Source organism: Medicago sativa, chromosome 1 (assembly GCF_051527215.1).
Source record: "Medicago sativa cultivar Bolivia chromosome 1, Bolivia_mono, whole genome shotgun sequence".
Lineage (NCBI taxonomy): Eukaryota > Viridiplantae > Streptophyta > Magnoliopsida > Fabales > Fabaceae > Medicago > Medicago sativa.
Genome location: NC_140749.1, coordinates 9623463 through 9641180, shown reverse-complemented (window position 1 = coordinate 9641180; position 17718 = coordinate 9623463). Strand labels below are relative to the sequence as shown.

The 17718-nt window shown below is 32.8% G+C and overlaps 1 protein-coding gene across 1 annotated transcript; it reads left to right on the top strand.

Moving 5' to 3' along the window:
* The first annotated feature begins 7958 nt into the window (after positions 1 to 7958).
* Positions 7959 to 16650, top strand: LOC146952440 (ATP-dependent caseinolytic (Clp) protease/crotonase family protein). Its single transcript, XM_085701815.1, has 14 exons — positions 7959 to 8180; positions 8283 to 8363; positions 8616 to 8684; positions 9174 to 9237; positions 10860 to 10939; positions 12298 to 12381; positions 12502 to 12586; positions 14277 to 14362; positions 14458 to 14579; positions 14858 to 14918; positions 15801 to 15899; positions 15992 to 16093; positions 16177 to 16218; positions 16317 to 16650. The coding sequence occupies exons 1-14, from the start codon at positions 8049 to 8051 to the stop codon at positions 16434 to 16436; spliced, it is 1227 nt and encodes a 408-aa protein (XP_085557941.1). The 5' UTR covers positions 7959 to 8048; the 3' UTR covers positions 16437 to 16650.
* The last annotated feature ends 1068 nt before the right edge of the window (positions 16651 to 17718 follow it).

The window sequence follows — 17718 nt, the reverse complement described above, 5'->3', positions numbered from 1 at the left end:
TTCAATTGATGATTTCGTTCAAATTAAGGGTTTCTCGTAAGTCAAAACAAAACCTAACATATTTCATCAAATCAAACTCATATCCGATCAAACAACCAACCAACCAACCAACAAAATGATGTGTCTCTTCACTTTTTGAGATAATGAGATAATTAAAGAGAGAAGTTAAATTAAAAGAGAAAGAGTTTTGAGTAATGATGAAGGGGTGTATTAGGTACTTACAAATTTTCCTCCCTTTTCTTTAGCGATGACTTATGAAGGGTGTATTAGGTACTTACAAATTTTCCTCCCTTTTCTTTAGCGATACTTTTTGAAATTCAATATTTCTGAATCTCCAAGGTTGTACAGTGCTGTGAGAAGTTAATTTCTTTATCCCATAGAAATCTCTCACTCTTCGGTTTGACTGGCTTGTTTCGAGAAATGTCTCTACACACACAAGTTTGTCTTTCTAGTAGGTCGAGCCAGGTACCGCCGAATAAAGTATCACTATCAACATCAATTTCCATTTGGCGATATGTAGCTCGACCACCTAAAGAAGCAATTATGTGTTAGCAAAGTCATTTATCAGAACCAAGTTTGTCATTTGGAGTGTGAACGAGTCCACTCAGATAAGGAATTTAAGGACTCACATCGCATTCAAAGCATTATTACATAATTGTACCAACTTGGAGATTGTGAAGCAACATGATATCGAAGTCCAGAGAGTATTACTGAAGAGAAAGAGGTTGGAATTTTGTTCCATTCATATTATCACTAAATAGGTTTGTATTTCTAACATTGCCTTCATCATCACTCAAAAGTCTTGTGCTTTTAGTTTCTTTTTAATTGCTTTGAGACGGTGAACTCCTACAAGACACATCGTTTTGTTGGTTGGCTAGCTATTTGATCGCATTCATATTTGATGTGTTATGACTTGAGAGAGGCCATTAATTTGACTTGAGAAGTACTCACCATGGTGACTGGATCATTAAAAAGTCAGTTGTTGGAACATTGAAAATGGTAAAATTGTCGATGTCTTGGATTTTTGTAGGTTGAAGTGGCTCTATGATTCGTGGGAAGAAAATTTTGATATTGGCTTTGTTCCAGTAAAGGTATCGGTGTTACAGTCGATTTTTCACGCCTATCCGTTATCGCTGAGTTGTTTGAATGCAATGATTTTATTATTCATGATTTTATATCGTTTATAATTGTTTTATTCAAAAAACAAATATTGTGTATAATTGTTGTAATATTCATTTGGGTCATGTTAACCAGTGCCTCCGGGGCACTGGTTAAGGAAGCCAAAAGTGGAAATTTTAAGTCAAAAAGAACACTTTTTAAGCTTTTAATGCAATGACAGCACAACTTTTAATGCAAGATACTACTATATTTAACTCCTTAACCAGTGCCCCGGGGGCACTGGTTAACATTTCCCTATTCATTTTGGTATATTTTCTGAGTATGAGTTTCTAGCTTAAATGTTTGGAAGGTTACAGGCACATTTTTCTATTCTTCTGCTGATGTTGTTGAGCTTTATAACCCGCTCAATGAATGTGTGGAAAATCTAAGTTGGTCAGAAACATAACTAAAATATGTTTAGGCACACACTTGAAGGTGCAGGTTATGGTGGGAAAACTTATTAATTTTCCCATGATGGGAGAAGCTAAAGTGACCCGTAATAGCAAGTACTTCCAGTTTTTTCATTTCTATAATTTTCACCCACATAACTATATATTATTGTACTGTTACCCAATTACTGTTTTATTATTATACTTTTTACACAAACCTTTATCTTGTGAATCTTTTTAACAATAAAACTTCTCTTGCACCAAAAATCATGATACCTATTTTCATTCTTTAACGCCTATCTCTCTAAGTTTCACTCGTATTCCCTTTTCATTGTATTTGTTCTTTCTTTTTTGAAGGAAAATTGTATTTGTTCTTTCTTAAAAACAAAATTCATTATTTATTTAAATTTATACTAAACATTCTCTAAATATTAACCAAGTTTAAGTAAAAGGATAAAATTGGAAGAAAAATATTACGTTAATTTTTTTAACCTTTTTAAATAAACATATACATATTTTAAAAAAATCATTATTTAATCAAATGTATACTATACCTTCTCTAAATATTAGCTACTTAAAAGTGAACTAAATATTTTTATAATATATAGTTAGCATAATTAAATGTCAAAACAATATCATGACTCTTAAGTCTATCAATGTTGTGTTTACAAGAATTGATTTTGCCATCTAAAAAGGTCTAGCGGCGCAATTTGTTGTCTGTTTGTCTTCTATTCATGTGTAATTAATCCTATATATATAAATTGGGAAATGCTAACTTGCCCTTTGGGCATAAATTAAGAAACCAAATGTAGAAGGTTTTTTTTGGAACTTGTGCATTCAATATCTTAAAAGTTGCAAAAGTTATACTTTCAATATAAAATTTATTTTTAATTTCATTTTAAGCTTCTTAACTTGTGTCCCAAGGGCACAAGTTAACATGACCCATATAAATTACTCCCTCCGGTCCTTTATATAAGAAAAGAAACCAAAAATCATCAAAACAAAGATAATTATTAGTTGTTGCAATTTTTTGAATGTTTTTACAAATATACCCTCATAAAAATTTGTGAAGTATTAAATATATCCACTAATATTGAAAAGACCAACATTAAATGAGGGCTAGAAAAGTCTTTTAAACAATAAATGTACTTTAAAAGTTGTGACTTTTTCTTATAAATTGGACCAAATTTATTTTTGAAAATTTTCTTATAAATAGGACCGGAGGGAGTAGTTCTTAATCTTCTCTAATGGGAATGAGTGATGAAACCTCTTTTATTGGGAATTGGATGTAATGTGCCAAACTTTCATGTAACTTCTTTGATTTTGGTAAATATGACTAGTATTTTGTTAAACAATTCATCAACAAAAATTGAGTATAGGGGGTTGGATAGTTCATCTGATTTGACCGGTTCTGAGTTTAAATTTAAATGAATGAGTAGGCATTAATAAAATAAACTACTAATATTTGTCATTAAAATAAAATGAAAGTTGAGCCTAACAAATGAATTAAATTCTTACAATAGGGTGAACCAATTTTCAAATGGGTATTACATACTACTAACACACTCTTTGTTAAATTTTGATCGGTAAAATTAATTTGTTATTGGTTTAGACTAAACAGGGGCAAAAGGGTATTTGAAAAAACTCAATCATATTCTAGGCATTTTTTTTCGTTGATAAAACATAAAATCTCATAAATAAGTATGCTGGGCATAAGTATATTTATTGGCACAAATCTCATACCATTTTTCTTGAGAATAGTTGTAATCGAGATAAACATATGCTGGGCATTTCGTCATAAAAATTTTGGCAAAAAATAAATTGTTTAAGGTGTAGGGGGGCACATTTATAAATAAGCATAAATAAACATTGTGTTTGGTACAAAAGGTACCAATTCTTCAATCATGGCCATCAAATATTTTAATAATATATCAATGGTGAGTTAGAGCTTTTCCCATCATGGGAAAATTAAAGAACTCTCCCACCATAAATGCCACCCACACTTGAATAAGAAAAATTTAAAGATAAAAATAAAAAATGATGTGATTAATTTATTTCTCTTTTAATTTCTTTCATTTGTGTGTGCGCCTAAATATTTTTAGTTTGGGGTTGTGACTTTGTAAGAGTTTCTTTGACTGTGTGTACATTATGGTCTTTACTCTCAATCTTTCAAGTGGATATATCAAACTCATGCAAATAATTCTTTCAAGTGAGTTCCCTAAAAAAAACTAAACTCTTGCAAGTGAATATTAGTCCAAAAAAAAAACCTTACAGGTAAATATATCATTCTCTTCTTTCAAATTATAGATAATGTATATTTTATATGATATATTGCCTTTTTAAGTTGTACATTTTCCTGTTATCACCGTGAGGCAAGATGAAGCTAATTAGGGGTGGGCATGGTTCGGTTAACCATATTAACCGAACCGAAATGAGCTGAAGTGTTGAAATGGTTCGAAATAACCGAACCGAACCGTTTAAGGTTTGAAAATAACCGAACTGAACCAAAGTTATGGTTCGGTTAACCGTTTACTTGCCTATTAACCGAACCGAACTGAACCAAAACGAAAATTAAGCTATTTTAGGGAACCATATTAACCGAACCAAAATTAAATTATAACATCATATTCATAAGCTATTTTAGTTAAGTATTCCAATAAATTTGAAGAATTAATAATTCAATTAGTCAATGAAATCAAAAGTGCCTTAAATTCCACACATAACAACACAATAATAAAATAAAACGGTACTGCATATGCATGAAAGCTGTAAAAATTTACACAACAATCCAAACATTTGAAAAAGAAAAAAAAAGCGGTGTTTGTGAAAAAATGATGAAAATGAAAAAGAGAAGAGAATGGGGAAGAAAGGTTACGAACCAGAGGCAAAAGGAAGTAGTGAAGAAGAAGTCATCGTAATGGTTTGTTTGTTTGAGAAGAAGAAGAAGAAGAAGAAAGAGTAAAAGCACTTTTCAGTTCAGCTTATTTGTGATGTGTTGTGCGTGCAGTGAAACGAAACATGTGTGTTGTGTTTGTTTGTGCTGGGTAAGTTACTTTCAGAAATTTAAGTTCCTATGCTGGGGTCAGAAAATAATGGTTCGGTTCAGTTAATTGAGTTCGGTTTGGTTCGGTTAACCGTTCGGTTCAGTTAATGAACTGTTTTTAAAATAACAGTTCGGTTCAATAACCAATGTAATGGTTCAGTTAATTTTAGTTTGGTTCGGTTTAGTTAACCAGTTCAGTTCAGTTTTTGGATATTTTTGCCCACCCCTAAAGCTAACACATAGTTTCACACGTAACGATTTTTTTAAAGTGGGACACTATCGATTTATGTGTTCAACGATTTTTTGATAGTGGGACACTATCGATTTATGTGCTCATTTCTGTTTAAATGACATCATTCACTCATATATTATATACTCCCTCTTATTACTCCCTCCGGTCCTTATTATAGGACCAAATTTTTTTTTGAAAATTTTCTTATAATAAGGACCGGAGGGAGTAGCTCTCATGGTGTAGGTGATCCTAAAAGTAGAGGAAGAGGGGATCGTGACAAGAATAACATTCAATTCAATGTTACAATTGCAAAAAATAGGGACACTTTGCAAGGTGAGGCCAAACTTGCACAACAAGATAAAGATGATCAATTCTTGCTAGGGTGATGATAAGTAGAAAATTTGACAAGCAATCACTCATCATTGACGTGTTCTATGTGCCAGGAATGAATTGAACTGGAATTGAGAGAAAAATGTAAAGGAGAGAGCATCTATTTTGATATTTGGTATTGATGCTAATAACAACACTGAGACAACATTGGATGAAATAGGAATAAGGAATTCACCGGTGAGGTATTTGCAGTTGTGGATATAATGAAAACAATTTGACATAGAAATTCATCAATTTACTAGTTGTATGCCCTTGGTGCTCATACACGGCATTTTCAACTTATACACTTTAATTTCTCGATTTTTACTTCAAAACATGGCGGTTACTTTCACATAGACTTCTTCTTCAAGAGGTCCATTCTAGCCACAAGTGCAAATACCTCTCCATAATCTATTCTAGTTTTATGCAGAAAGCCCCTTACAGCCAATCTAGCTTTGGAAAAAATGGAGGGTAAGGTGGCGAGAGGGTACAAAATTGGAAAAGGTGATGGCATGAAGAATGTTAAAACGGGGACAGAAATACTTATATCCTAACAATAACACATGTAATTGAATTTTCCACTCACATTAGTTATGACTTAGATTTAAGTCTAGAATTCTCCCCGTACAATGGGTCACTCTAAGACTAAACTTTACCTTATTACAAATCAGTCCTCATACAAAATATTTTTTTCATTACTTAATTTTTGTTTCTGACTTTTGGGTTCCCATAATGAAGTTTGAATACTTATAAGACATCCATAAGTTGAAATAATTTTTTACCTATTAGTTTATGATTACAAGACATCGTCGGTTTTGATTGATTGGCTATGTTTATGTTGAACCTGGATAGGTGGCTTTAACCTCTTGAACTCTGTCTTGTTTCATCTGAATCAATTTGTGGTTGCACCTTTCAAGCACATATTGATTATTGCATATGTTTTTATGAGACATCATTGAAAGAATCTGGAATATCAAATAAGGAATACATACATTTTTGGATTTGTTTTTAAATTATCAAAGCAAACTCTAAGAAGAGAAATAGATTAGCCATAGGATTAACTTCACCAAAAAAGTTATTCTCATGACTTCACCGTAGAATTTCCCACAATTTAAACCTACTTTTTATTGTAAATCTTCGCATGTTGATGATTCTTCTAGAATTTGCAGAGGACATAAATAAAATATAAACATTTTTTTGTTTATCAAATTATGGATAGTAAGATCAAGTCTATAGCCTATATCATCTTTCACAACTAATATATTTTGTTGCTGGTAAATTCATGGCTACTAAAATAATTTATTAAAAATTCAAAAATTATATTAAACAAATGATATTTTAGAGATACTATCATTAAATATGAGGAAAATAATAATAAATATATTTACTTATTTTCTTTTGAAAAAATATAGTGAGTTTTGCTTATACTCCCACCACATCAAATTATGTGTCACTTTTAAATTTTACTACCTCCGGTCCAATTTATAAGAGAAAATTGGGTCAACAAAAGCTGATGCATCTGGTTTAAAATTCAGTCCAGATACATCAACTTTTATTGACTCAACTTTCTCTTATAAATAGGACCGGAGGGAGTACATGGTTATTAAGAAAATGATTAATAATATTGCTTTTAATGGTAAAATATGTTGCATTTACAAAAACACCCTTATTAATTATACTTAGTGGATTATTTAGAAGATTAAAATACAATAAATGTGCTATTATCTCTATCCATAAACATAACCACTCATTTAAATACAAATTTGTCCTTAAATATAAGTCCATTTTAAAATTATTAGATGCATTTATTCCTTCTTTTCCAAATTAACCCCTAATTAATATCACCGAGTGTCCTTTTTTTTATAGGGGAAATAGCATATATTTTCATTAATAATCAAAGTCGAAATACAGAGAGGTGCAACATTAAAGATATGGGGGCTATAGCTAAGAAAGTGGCTTCTCGAGCAAGAGTATGAGCGACCTCATCTGCCTGTCTCCGACTAAACTCTACTTTAGAGTTTTCAAAATAAAGATTACAACTTCCCCGACACTCCCACACTATTGCTGTAAACTCAGATATATCATTACTACCTCTATTGAAATAATCTACAACCTTCTTCGTATCCAACTAAAAATTCACATTTGTAAGTTGTAATTCATGTACCCATCGTAGCATGTGAGAAACCCAGAGCTTCTCCAACATCCGATGAACAAACCAGATTCAACCACATGTGATGAACATTGAGTGTTTTGAAATATGAAAAAACAAATTTACCACATACTCATATAAATGGTATTTTAGGTACATTCATACATAAAATAAACACATTAAATACAATACCAATTTTTGTAAGAAGAGTGAAAAATCAAAATGCGGTCATATATAGGGCATATGGAGTTTTGAAAAAAAATAATAAATATTTAATATTATAAAAACAACAAATAATTTAAGAGAAAGAAAAATAATACTAACAAGAACAAGGGCATATTCGGAACAAGAACACATATTTTTTTTTATTTTGTCAAAAAACACATAATTTAACTTCCAAAACAATTTTTAGTTTTTTGTCAAAAAAAAAAAGACAATTTTTAGTTTAAACAATTAAACAATCCTTTTTTTTTTGGTCGAAAACAATTAAACAATCCTTAATCCTTCAAAAAAAAATATTAAACAATCCTTAAAAATAGAATTAAACAATTAAACAATGAAAACCCTTCTAATTCTAAACCCTTACGGCCCAATTTGGTTCCCGACCGAAACCATTTCACACTCTCTCAGCTAGCTCAACCTTCATTTCAAAGCACACTCTCACAGTCAAAACATCAAACACCTTCTCTACAACCATAAAAATCAAAGATGCAGAGATTCAAATCTCTGCTTCCACAAACTCGCTTCTCATCTCGCTCTCTATCTTCTCATCCTCGTTCTTTCTCTGCTCTACCAAATTACGCTCAACGTCATGACGAAGAAGAAGATTCCCAAAACCAGGTTACTTTTCTCATACTTCACTCATCATCATAATCATTGTTGTTATGTGATTTTTTGTTTTGATTTTGATTTTGAATTGATGGTTTTGTTATTTGGTGTTAGATTTTGGTTGAAGGAAGAGCGAAATCGCGTGCAGCCATTCTCAACAGGCCAGCTTCTTTGAACGCGCTTACTACTTCAATGGTACTGATTTTTTCCATTCCTTCTTCATTCGTTGCGCGTTTTGAGCTATGGAGCATTGAAACAGACACAAACACAAGACACACATTGACACCCATCGACACTGACATGTTGACACTTGTAATAAAAGAAAATGATAAAATTGAATGCAATCACATGTATCATTGGTGTCGGACACTGACACGTGTTGGTGCTATAGAGGTTGAGTTTAATCGTTTTTGAGGTAAACGCCAAGTCATTTTTGGATTTTTGTAGGTTGCTAGGTTGAAGAGGCTTTACGATTCGTGGGAAGAAAACTCTGATATTGGTTTTGTTCTAATGAAGGTATTGTTTTTGTTTTCATGCCAATTAGTTGTCACTGAACTAAGGAATGTAATGATGTTATTGTTCATGATATCATGGGTCTCTTTAGCTAGCACAATAAGCTAGCTTATAAGCTCATATGACCAAAAAAGATCTGTTTGGTAATTGTCATTTTCTCACAAACTAGCTTATAGCGTTTTTGATAAGCTAATTCAAAGAGCTTATCAATTTTTTTTGTCAATTTTACCCCTGTTATCTTAATTGAGAAAAATTTATTATTAATTAATTATATATATATTTTTTATGTCATTTCATATTTATATGCTAGTTCAAACGTTAATTTTACCAAACACTACAAATTCAATCAGCTAGCTTATCAGCTATCTGCTAATTCTTACTAAACACAGCATATATTGTTTTTAATTTAATGTAGTGTGATAATTTTTGTAATATTCGTATTGGTAAAAAAAAAAATATCGAGTCTGAGTTTCTGTCTGGAATGTTTTGAAGGGTAGAGGCAGCGCTTTCTGTTCTGGTGCAGATGTTGTTAGGCTGTATCACTCGCTCAATGAAGGTGTGTTGCATTTTAATATTTTATTGATTAACAAGTACATTATGGTTTTTAATCTCAATATTTCAAGGGGATACATCAAAGTCAAACTTATGCAAATAGCTCTTATAACTTATAAGTAAATATATCATTTGTTTTTCAATTTTGTAGATAATTTATGTTGCATTGCATTTTTAAGTTGTACATTTTACAGTATGACCGTGCGGCAACATGAAGCTAGCATAGATAGCTGCACACATTCCACTGTCCTTTCTCACAACGTGCTACCAAACATCCTATATGTTAACTAAAACACAAAAGCTAGTTTAGTGCATTTTCTAAAACTTTCTTTATGTATTAGGTTTATGCATACTTTTTTTTTTCTTGATTAAAATTAAAAGCTTGCTAAATTGAGTTCATTCTTGTTGGAATGAAGTTGGAATGTCCTTTATTAAAATATATTTATCCATCAATTACACGTGTTATTCCTAGCTTTTTGTCTTTACCTTAAGTAGGGTTGAGAGGAAAGAAAGGATAATGTATGATAGAAATTAGAATCCATGCTCTGTGAAGGATATTTTATATACCAAGAGCCATAGAAATAGACAGGGACGAAACTAGGTTTCATAGTTTAGGGGCGTTCGCCAATCTCAATGCCTAGGAATTTTTCATTGTGTATACTTAAACTCATAGGCGGATTCACCATAAGGCTAACCAAACTTTTCTCAAAAAATTTACATATGAAGGAAGCTGACGGCTCATTTTGTTCCAATTAGCAATTGTTAGAGTTAAAAATAGATTTGGGCTAATAAAGTATCCCAAATAAAATTACCAAAACTGTTACTTTGGGTGAAATAGTACATAATCTTCGATTTTATTGGGCAAATTTTTTTGACACTATTATTTTAGCCACATTAAAACATTAGTCTTGGATCTGCCCATGCTTTAACTCATATGTTTCCCCCCTCGATGATTACTAAACACAATGTTGAAATAAAAATTCATTTACGATAACATGACTCTTATAGAACCACTCAACCATGAACTTTTGCCAAGTAAACAAGCCCTCTCTAGGGAAGACTTTGTAATTTGTGCAAAGCCTTATACATGAATAGTTGCTCCTTCTATTTCATAAAACAAATATTAGGTGTTGCAAAATCTTGTTCTACAAAATCTAGTATAGTTTTATAAATTGCATTTGCTCCATTTAGAACATAACCCTATGCAAACCTGTGTATCCTCTACATTCTCCCCCTAGGCGATCATTAACTTACCTCCTAGACAAAACTTTTCTCCTAATGGCACGTCTTGAACTAAACCTTCTGAAGCCTTCCAAAACTTTATCTGATGGCGTTCATCTAACACTACGTGTGGTGCATATGCAGTAGTAGATTGGTTGGACCTTAATTTAGATAAAAATAATTCACTTAATATATTATTGTTTTTATAAATTATTTATGAATTATAATCAGATATGTTGCGGATAGGCAGTCTATACTAGGTCTGTAAACTAGTTGTTAGTTCAGTTTTCAATATATATTTTTTAATTTGCTTCATCATCAAAGTCAAATTTTGTATTCATCTCTTACTAGTTGAATTCTTCCACTTCAGATGAAATTATGCGTCTTTATGTTTATTATGAGCAGGAAAGGCTGAAGAAGCTAAAGAGTTTTTCAAAACATTATATTCATTTGTATATCTTCAAGGGACATATCTTAAACCACATGTAAGTATTAGATCGTTGCCAAAGGTTTTGTTTGAGATGTGCATGTACTTTCGATTGGAGAGATAAAAATATACCTTAAATAAGTTTTTGTGCGCTCATGTTCTCCACTCTCAAGTGGATCAATTCGAAGTTGTTCGGTCTTGATATGTGTTAAATACTGTATTACTCTTGTTTATCATGAGATTTAGCTATCAAACTAAAAGTGATTTCTGATTCCGATTAAGGAGGATGTAGTTTTCTTAAAGATAATATGCTTGATATATGAGTTATAGTCTATTACACCTCCAAATATTGATTTGTTTTCAACGGGGGGATTCTTTCACTTGCATTTCCCTTGAAGAAATGGGTAAACAAGTGTTACCCATCACAAGTTCTATCTTGAATCTGAAATACTTATTCAAAATGCATAATATGCTGGTTAGTCAGCTTCCGTGGCGTGCACTATATCTTAGCACTGACTATGTAAATGGTCCCATGTTTTTGTCCTGTCCTCTTCACTTACATTTTGCTTTACTCTGCCAGTGTAGTTATATGCCTTTGTTAAGAGCCTTGTCTGGTCTGAAAAATACTGTTAACTCTAATTTATGTTATAGTTTCCACCCAATTTTCGAAGTGGTCCATCATCATTTTTTTGCCTTCCACATTTCTCTTTTTTCTACCAGTTTAGTTGCATGCGTTTGTGAAGAGCCATTGTCTGATCTGACTGACAAATACTGTTACCGCCAATTTGTGTTATACTTTCCACCCAACCATCAAAGTGGTCTATCTTCATTTTTTTCTTTCCATATTTAGGAGATACTCCTTTGTTCATATAGTTCATACTGTGTATGTGCATTGGACGAATAAAAACTGGCAGTTAATTTAACTATGGCTGAATATTGTCCAACTCTGCAACCGTCTCTATAGTTCCAGAGCTCAAACACACGTTACACCTTTGTCTACACAACAATTTTCCCAGAAAAACTATTGTATTCATTACTGGAAAAAATTGTTTGAACAAACCATCTCCACCTTGGAGTGAGTTTTCAGTAGATTAATGATACCTCCATACACAAGAGTTAGCTTCTATAGCATCATATGCCTTACATGAGAGGAAAAAAGAGTAGATATTGGAAGAGTCTGAATCAAAATTTTCTTAAAATAAATTTATTAGTTTTAAATAAGATGAAATTTAAAATACAACCGATTTTGGTAGTTTTTAAAGCAGTTGGCAAGCTGATAAATTTGCATTAGAATTATACTGTATTTTAAGAATTATGTAGCTGCATAATAACATATTGCTCTTTCATTTTATGGCTTTTATTTACCATGAAAGCTTTTTCAGAACCTGTATGAAGATTTTATGGGCATTTATGCAGGTTTCTATTTTGGATGGAAGGACAATGGGCTGTGGATCTGGAATTTCTCTTCCAGGAATGTTCCGTGTGGTGACTGATAAAACTGTACGTGGTTTCTAAATATACTCATTGGATTATACCCACCAGAAATTTCATTTATTTCTTTCTTTATTCATGTATTGTAAATTCAAGAAACTAAACATTTTTTCTGTTTAAACTTTGCAGATTTTTTCTCACCCAGAGGCTCAAATAGGCTTCCACCCTGATGCCGGAGCTTCTTACCTTTTGTCTCGTCTACCCGGCTACTTAGGTAATGTAAATTTTTGCATGCTACTTGAGCGCTGGCCTCTTGCATAACCTTTCTGATACACCTGAACATCTTTCAGAAGAAAAAAAAACTTGGAATAGAAATTATGGACTAATCCTCGGTATGACTACTTGGAATAGAAATTGTCGAAGTCTAGATGAGCGCTATTCCTTTCTTTAAAACAGTATTTAAACATTCAACTCCTTGAATAATTTCTTTGCCAGTTCGTCTAATTTATTTCTAAACGGCAATGATTGAAATTTCCAAACCTTCTGAACTCTGCTTGTGGTAAACATTGCAAACTCAATGTTCCCTGTTCCATCAGTAGAAAAGAATGGATGTTGTCACCCGAAGATTACCATTGACATGAGAAATTAATAACCATGGCTCTTGTTCAACTGCACAGTACTAAGAAGATAAGCAGATAATCCATATTGCATCTATGATGCGGATTAAGAATAACAAGCTCCGTTCTTAAATTAATAAACTGTTAGAACTTAGAACATTAAGGCTGGACTGATTTTTTCCTTGTAAGATAATCCATATTGCATCCTTGAGGCATTTCTTCCCTGTAAATCCAAGTGGAATATTCACTGATTTTTTTCTTACTTTATAGTTGGCCGCCAACAAATCCTATTGACAATTTCACTATGATTAACAGTGGCTGTTTTTTAAATAATCCTTTATGGACTAAAATTCCTGATCAGGGTAGAAGTGATGGAAACAAACTTTACATAAATTCACTTAAAATTTCTGGTAGATTTGAGAATGGATTAGACTGAACTCCAAAAACTAGCTCAACTGAAAGGATTGCCCAACTCACTGAATAATATTTTGGCTATATACCCAACCAAATTTGAGGTCTTTATTACATCCTCTCATGGCCTGGACTGGAAAGGATTGGCCAACTCACTGTAGCAGCCCAATATTTGGGCCTAATAGGTTAATACCATATTATAATTAAGAATTTATCGGGTCTTAGCCAACCTGTAAAGCTAGTTTAAGGGAGCATTATTGCCTAAGTCATTGTAAGAAGTATTTAGCCATATACCAAGTGCGGGATCTTAATATTTTTCACTCTAGCAATGATGGTTGTCTAATCTCGAGTTCACTAAGAATCATACAATTTATGTTCTTTGCATCAAAATCCAGTTCAGTTGCTCAACAAATTGTTTCTATATGCACATGGGTTGACTTGCATAGAATCATGAGATTGAGGATGATTGGATGAGTCTACATCATTATGGTTATTTTATCCCAGATATGCCAAAAATAGAAATGGTTTAGTGGTTAAAGAAAATCCAAGTCTATGTAGATTTCAGGAGTTTGCGTAGACTATTGGAGTTTGACAAACTTGCAAACATTTGTGTAATTATTGTCTTTTTATGTGAACTGCTGAACTAAACATTAAAACGTTAAATAATCCAAACTCCAGACTAGATTTCTGATTCTCCGATGTACCATTAAGGTTGTCTTACCTTCAGCAACCCAGTCCTCTGCATAGCATAACCACCCTTGTTCCTCAACAAAAAACATTTTTACTGAATACTTATATACAACCATACACTGGCAAAAACAGTGGATATTTTAGGATTCAAGTTTTTTCTTTTCACTCGTGTACTCATAGTTTCCATTGTAAACCATATAATGATGCACATAAATAAGGTTATTTATTTTATATTTTGCAATACAGGGGAATACCTGGCTCTTACAGGAGATAAGCTTAATGGTGTAGAAATGATTGCTTGCAACCTTGCTACACATTATTCACTAAATGCAGTATGTTCTTCACTTCTTCTCTTTGTTCTTGTAATTCTTTTTACTGTCTGTTGGTCAGTTTTCCATTTCTTACATGATTTGGCATCCCCCTGAAGAGGCTTGTTTGGCTTGAAGAACGCCTCGGTAAACTGGTCACAGACGATCCATCTGTTGTAGAGGCATCTCTATCACAATATGGTGATCTTGTTTATCCCGACAGAAGTAGCATCCTTTACAAGTAATGTTGCATCAACACACCCTAATTTCCTTTTGGTCTTTGACTTTTATCATGAGACAGTTTCATCATAATTCTGTTATATCCTTATGGATCACATGATTATCTTTTAAATCTGGGAAATTCTACTATCTTAAATGTTCTTTCTAATTTTCTGATGTGATAGAACTAAAACAGCGGATATTTAAAACAAAATATATCTGAAGATAGATCCCTGATCACTTGGTTTCTATGTTGCTCATTATTTTCTGCTTCTGAGTGTTATTCTCATTTTTGCTCAGGTTTGATATTATTGATAGATGTTTCAGTCATGATACAGTGGAGGAAATCGTTGAAGCTTTGGTAAGCATTGTATTTATACACGATCTGATGAAGAATTTCATAGCTTGACCCGAAATGAAATGCAATTATGAGACTATTTTTGATTTATTGGATAGCTACTACTGACCTGGTTTTTCTGTTTGCCATCTTCATCTTCTGATTTTTTTCTTAAAAACACAAATTTTCTGAAAGTAGGTATTTTGCATGAGGAACTTTATTCAAAATTATTTGTTAACATCATCCAAAATAGGAAGAGCTGATCCTTAGCTATGTATCAATCTCCAGTTGAAAAGGACTACTTAGAAAACCTCTCCAACATAAAAATACATACTCCCTCTGGCCTTAATTATAAGCAAAAGTAGGTCAAAGAAAATTGATGTAATTGATTCAGATTTTGGACCAAATTCATCAACTTTCTTTGACCTACTTTTTCTTATAATTAAGGCCACAGGGAGTACAAAAGAAAAGGCAGTGGACTATATATTTTGGGTTTTAGTTTATGAAAAGCACCTGGTAATAGTATTGATAATATCCTGATCGACAGTGTAATACAATATTGAGACTATGTGGTGAAAAGATACTTTATATCTGTGTCTTCATACGCCCCCCAATCGTACAAAGCAAATTTAATAGACGAAAAAATATGCAGTGAACTACAAGCTAAACATTTCATATTCTGTAGCAATAAATAGGGCCTGAGCTTTCCTTCAAACAAAAAAAATAGGGCCTGAGCTTAACTTGGGTGTTGATCCTCCCCATTTATTGGATGGTTCCAGTAGGAGGATAAGGACACACATAAGTCTTTCTCTCTCTTACTGAAACCATCCAGTAACTGGAATCTGCTTAACTTATCCACTCTTTGATAGTTTGCCTTTCTTTTAAAATTAAATGCTATTCTTTCAGGAGAAGGAGGCAGCTGAGTCTTCAGATGAGTGGTGTTTGACAACTCTTCGGAAAATAAGAGAAGCCTCCCCATTGAGTTTGAAAGTTATTTTACGATCTGTGAGTTGAATCTACCTTGCAAGTTTGTTTATTTCCCATTCAAGATGCTTTTCTTCTTCTTCTTCTTCCTTGACCTCTGCTAATGAATTTAGATACGGGAAGGTCGATTTGAAACTCTTGATCAATGTCTTGTACGTGAGTACCGTGTATCCGTTCAGACAATTTCCAAGAATGTTTCCTCTGATTTCGTTGAGGTAATGATTTTTCTTTCCATCATCTCCTTATCGAGTAACCTAAATTTGTTTTTATGATTTCACTTGGCTTATCCTTTATGCAGGGTGTTCGAGCACGAATGGTTGATAAAGATTTTGCACCCAAGGTATCTATTTTCAAGAATCTATACCTCTATTAAGTCAGTACCACCTACCTTTTCTCTTCTTGGTAATTATCTGAAGCGTTTTATTCCTAAATTTGTAGTGGGATCCACCAACTTTAAAAGATGTATCAGAGGACATGGTTGACCATTATTTCTCTCCGTTAGACGAACTTGAGCCAGAACTGGTGCTGCCTACAGCATTGCGAGAACCTTACATGTGAAACTGGCATGCCTGCCTCTCATCAATGCTAGGCCACTAGCAAGAGGAAGCCGAATAAGTTCTAATTTGTTTTCCAATTTCATTGAACACAGGCTTTCACATATCTTTGTTGTAATAGCTGAAAGAAAGTAGAAATCACACTTTTGTTTATTGTGAGGGGGTGCTTAAATTATTCCTATGCTTTCTTTGAAATGTAGATTATCCAATTTGCTCTATCGCCACCGCGTCAATTTGTTAACAATCTCGGTTTTCAATCATGAAACTGAATAGTTTATTGTCATACATTTTTAACTAACAAGTAAAGTATTTGCGCTTGAGATTGATCAAAAAGTGAATGTTTTAACCTTGTGTAGTCTGTGGTGTTTGTCCCACAAATATACATAAGCAGATATAAAAAAATTATTCTAGTGAACTCATTTTTTTTTATTGGTTGATATTTATATGAACTCTATTCATTTTATGTTGAATATATATGATTCCATGAGATTCATTTAAATTTCAATCAATGAAAGAAGATGTGATAAAAATGTGTTGCTAGCATCTTTCGAAGATAAATCACGGGGCGGTCCTTCTTCTAAAACAAAATAAAAAATACAGCGTAGTCAAACTAGACACGATTTCATATTATGTTTGGAGACATGGTAAGGAGAGTATTTCAAGCCCCTAGTTACAGCTTTTGGTTGAACATCTATTTACTGTGGAAATGGATCTTTCGAAAAATAAATCTTTAAGGATTTGTTTGTGAGTTTTTTTTTTTTTTGACCGACTTTTGTTTGTGAGTTTGGAGAGGAAGACTTGGGAAAAAAGGAGTAAGTTGAAGAAATAGAAGACTTTGAAAGGAGAGAGCTTTTGGGTGGGGTGTTCATTATTATTCATAATTAGGGCTGGAAATGAGTCAAGTCGAACCGAACTCATCTGAGCTCGACTCGACTCGATAAGAATTGGTTCAACTCAAAACTCGACTCGAGTTCAAAACGAACCTTTTTTTTAGCTCGAGTTCGACTCGTTTGTAGTTCACGAACAACTCCCCTCGGCTCGTTAGGTTCATTTAAATTTAAAAGCCTTTTAACATAGAGCCTCACAATTTAATGGCCAAATAGTAACATAATTTACTACAAGTCCCAAAAAAAAGTATTAACTGCATTTGATTGTGGGAAGTTGGTCATTATAAGACCAAATGCTCTACCAATGCGCTGCACTCTCTTCTTTTGCTTTTATTTATAGCCAATTTTCATTCCTTTACTTACTAAAATTTCGATGTGGGACATCAGTTATGTATATTA

What these genes read in the sequence shown, in the direction of transcription:
- LOC146952440 (XM_085701815.1), top strand. Translation starts at nt 8,049, where the DNA reads ATGCAGAGATTCAAATCTCTGCTTCCACAAACTCGCTTCTCATCTCGC. An exon ending in CACATTATTCACTAAATGCA is followed by an intron (nt 14,363 to 14,457) that starts GTATGTTCTTCA and finishes ATCCCCCTGAAG; the next exon opens with AGGCTTGTTTGGCTTGAAGA. An exon ending in AGGAAATCGTTGAAGCTTTG is followed by an intron (nt 14,919 to 15,800) that starts GTAAGCATTGTA and finishes CTATTCTTTCAG; the next exon opens with GAGAAGGAGGCAGCTGAGTC.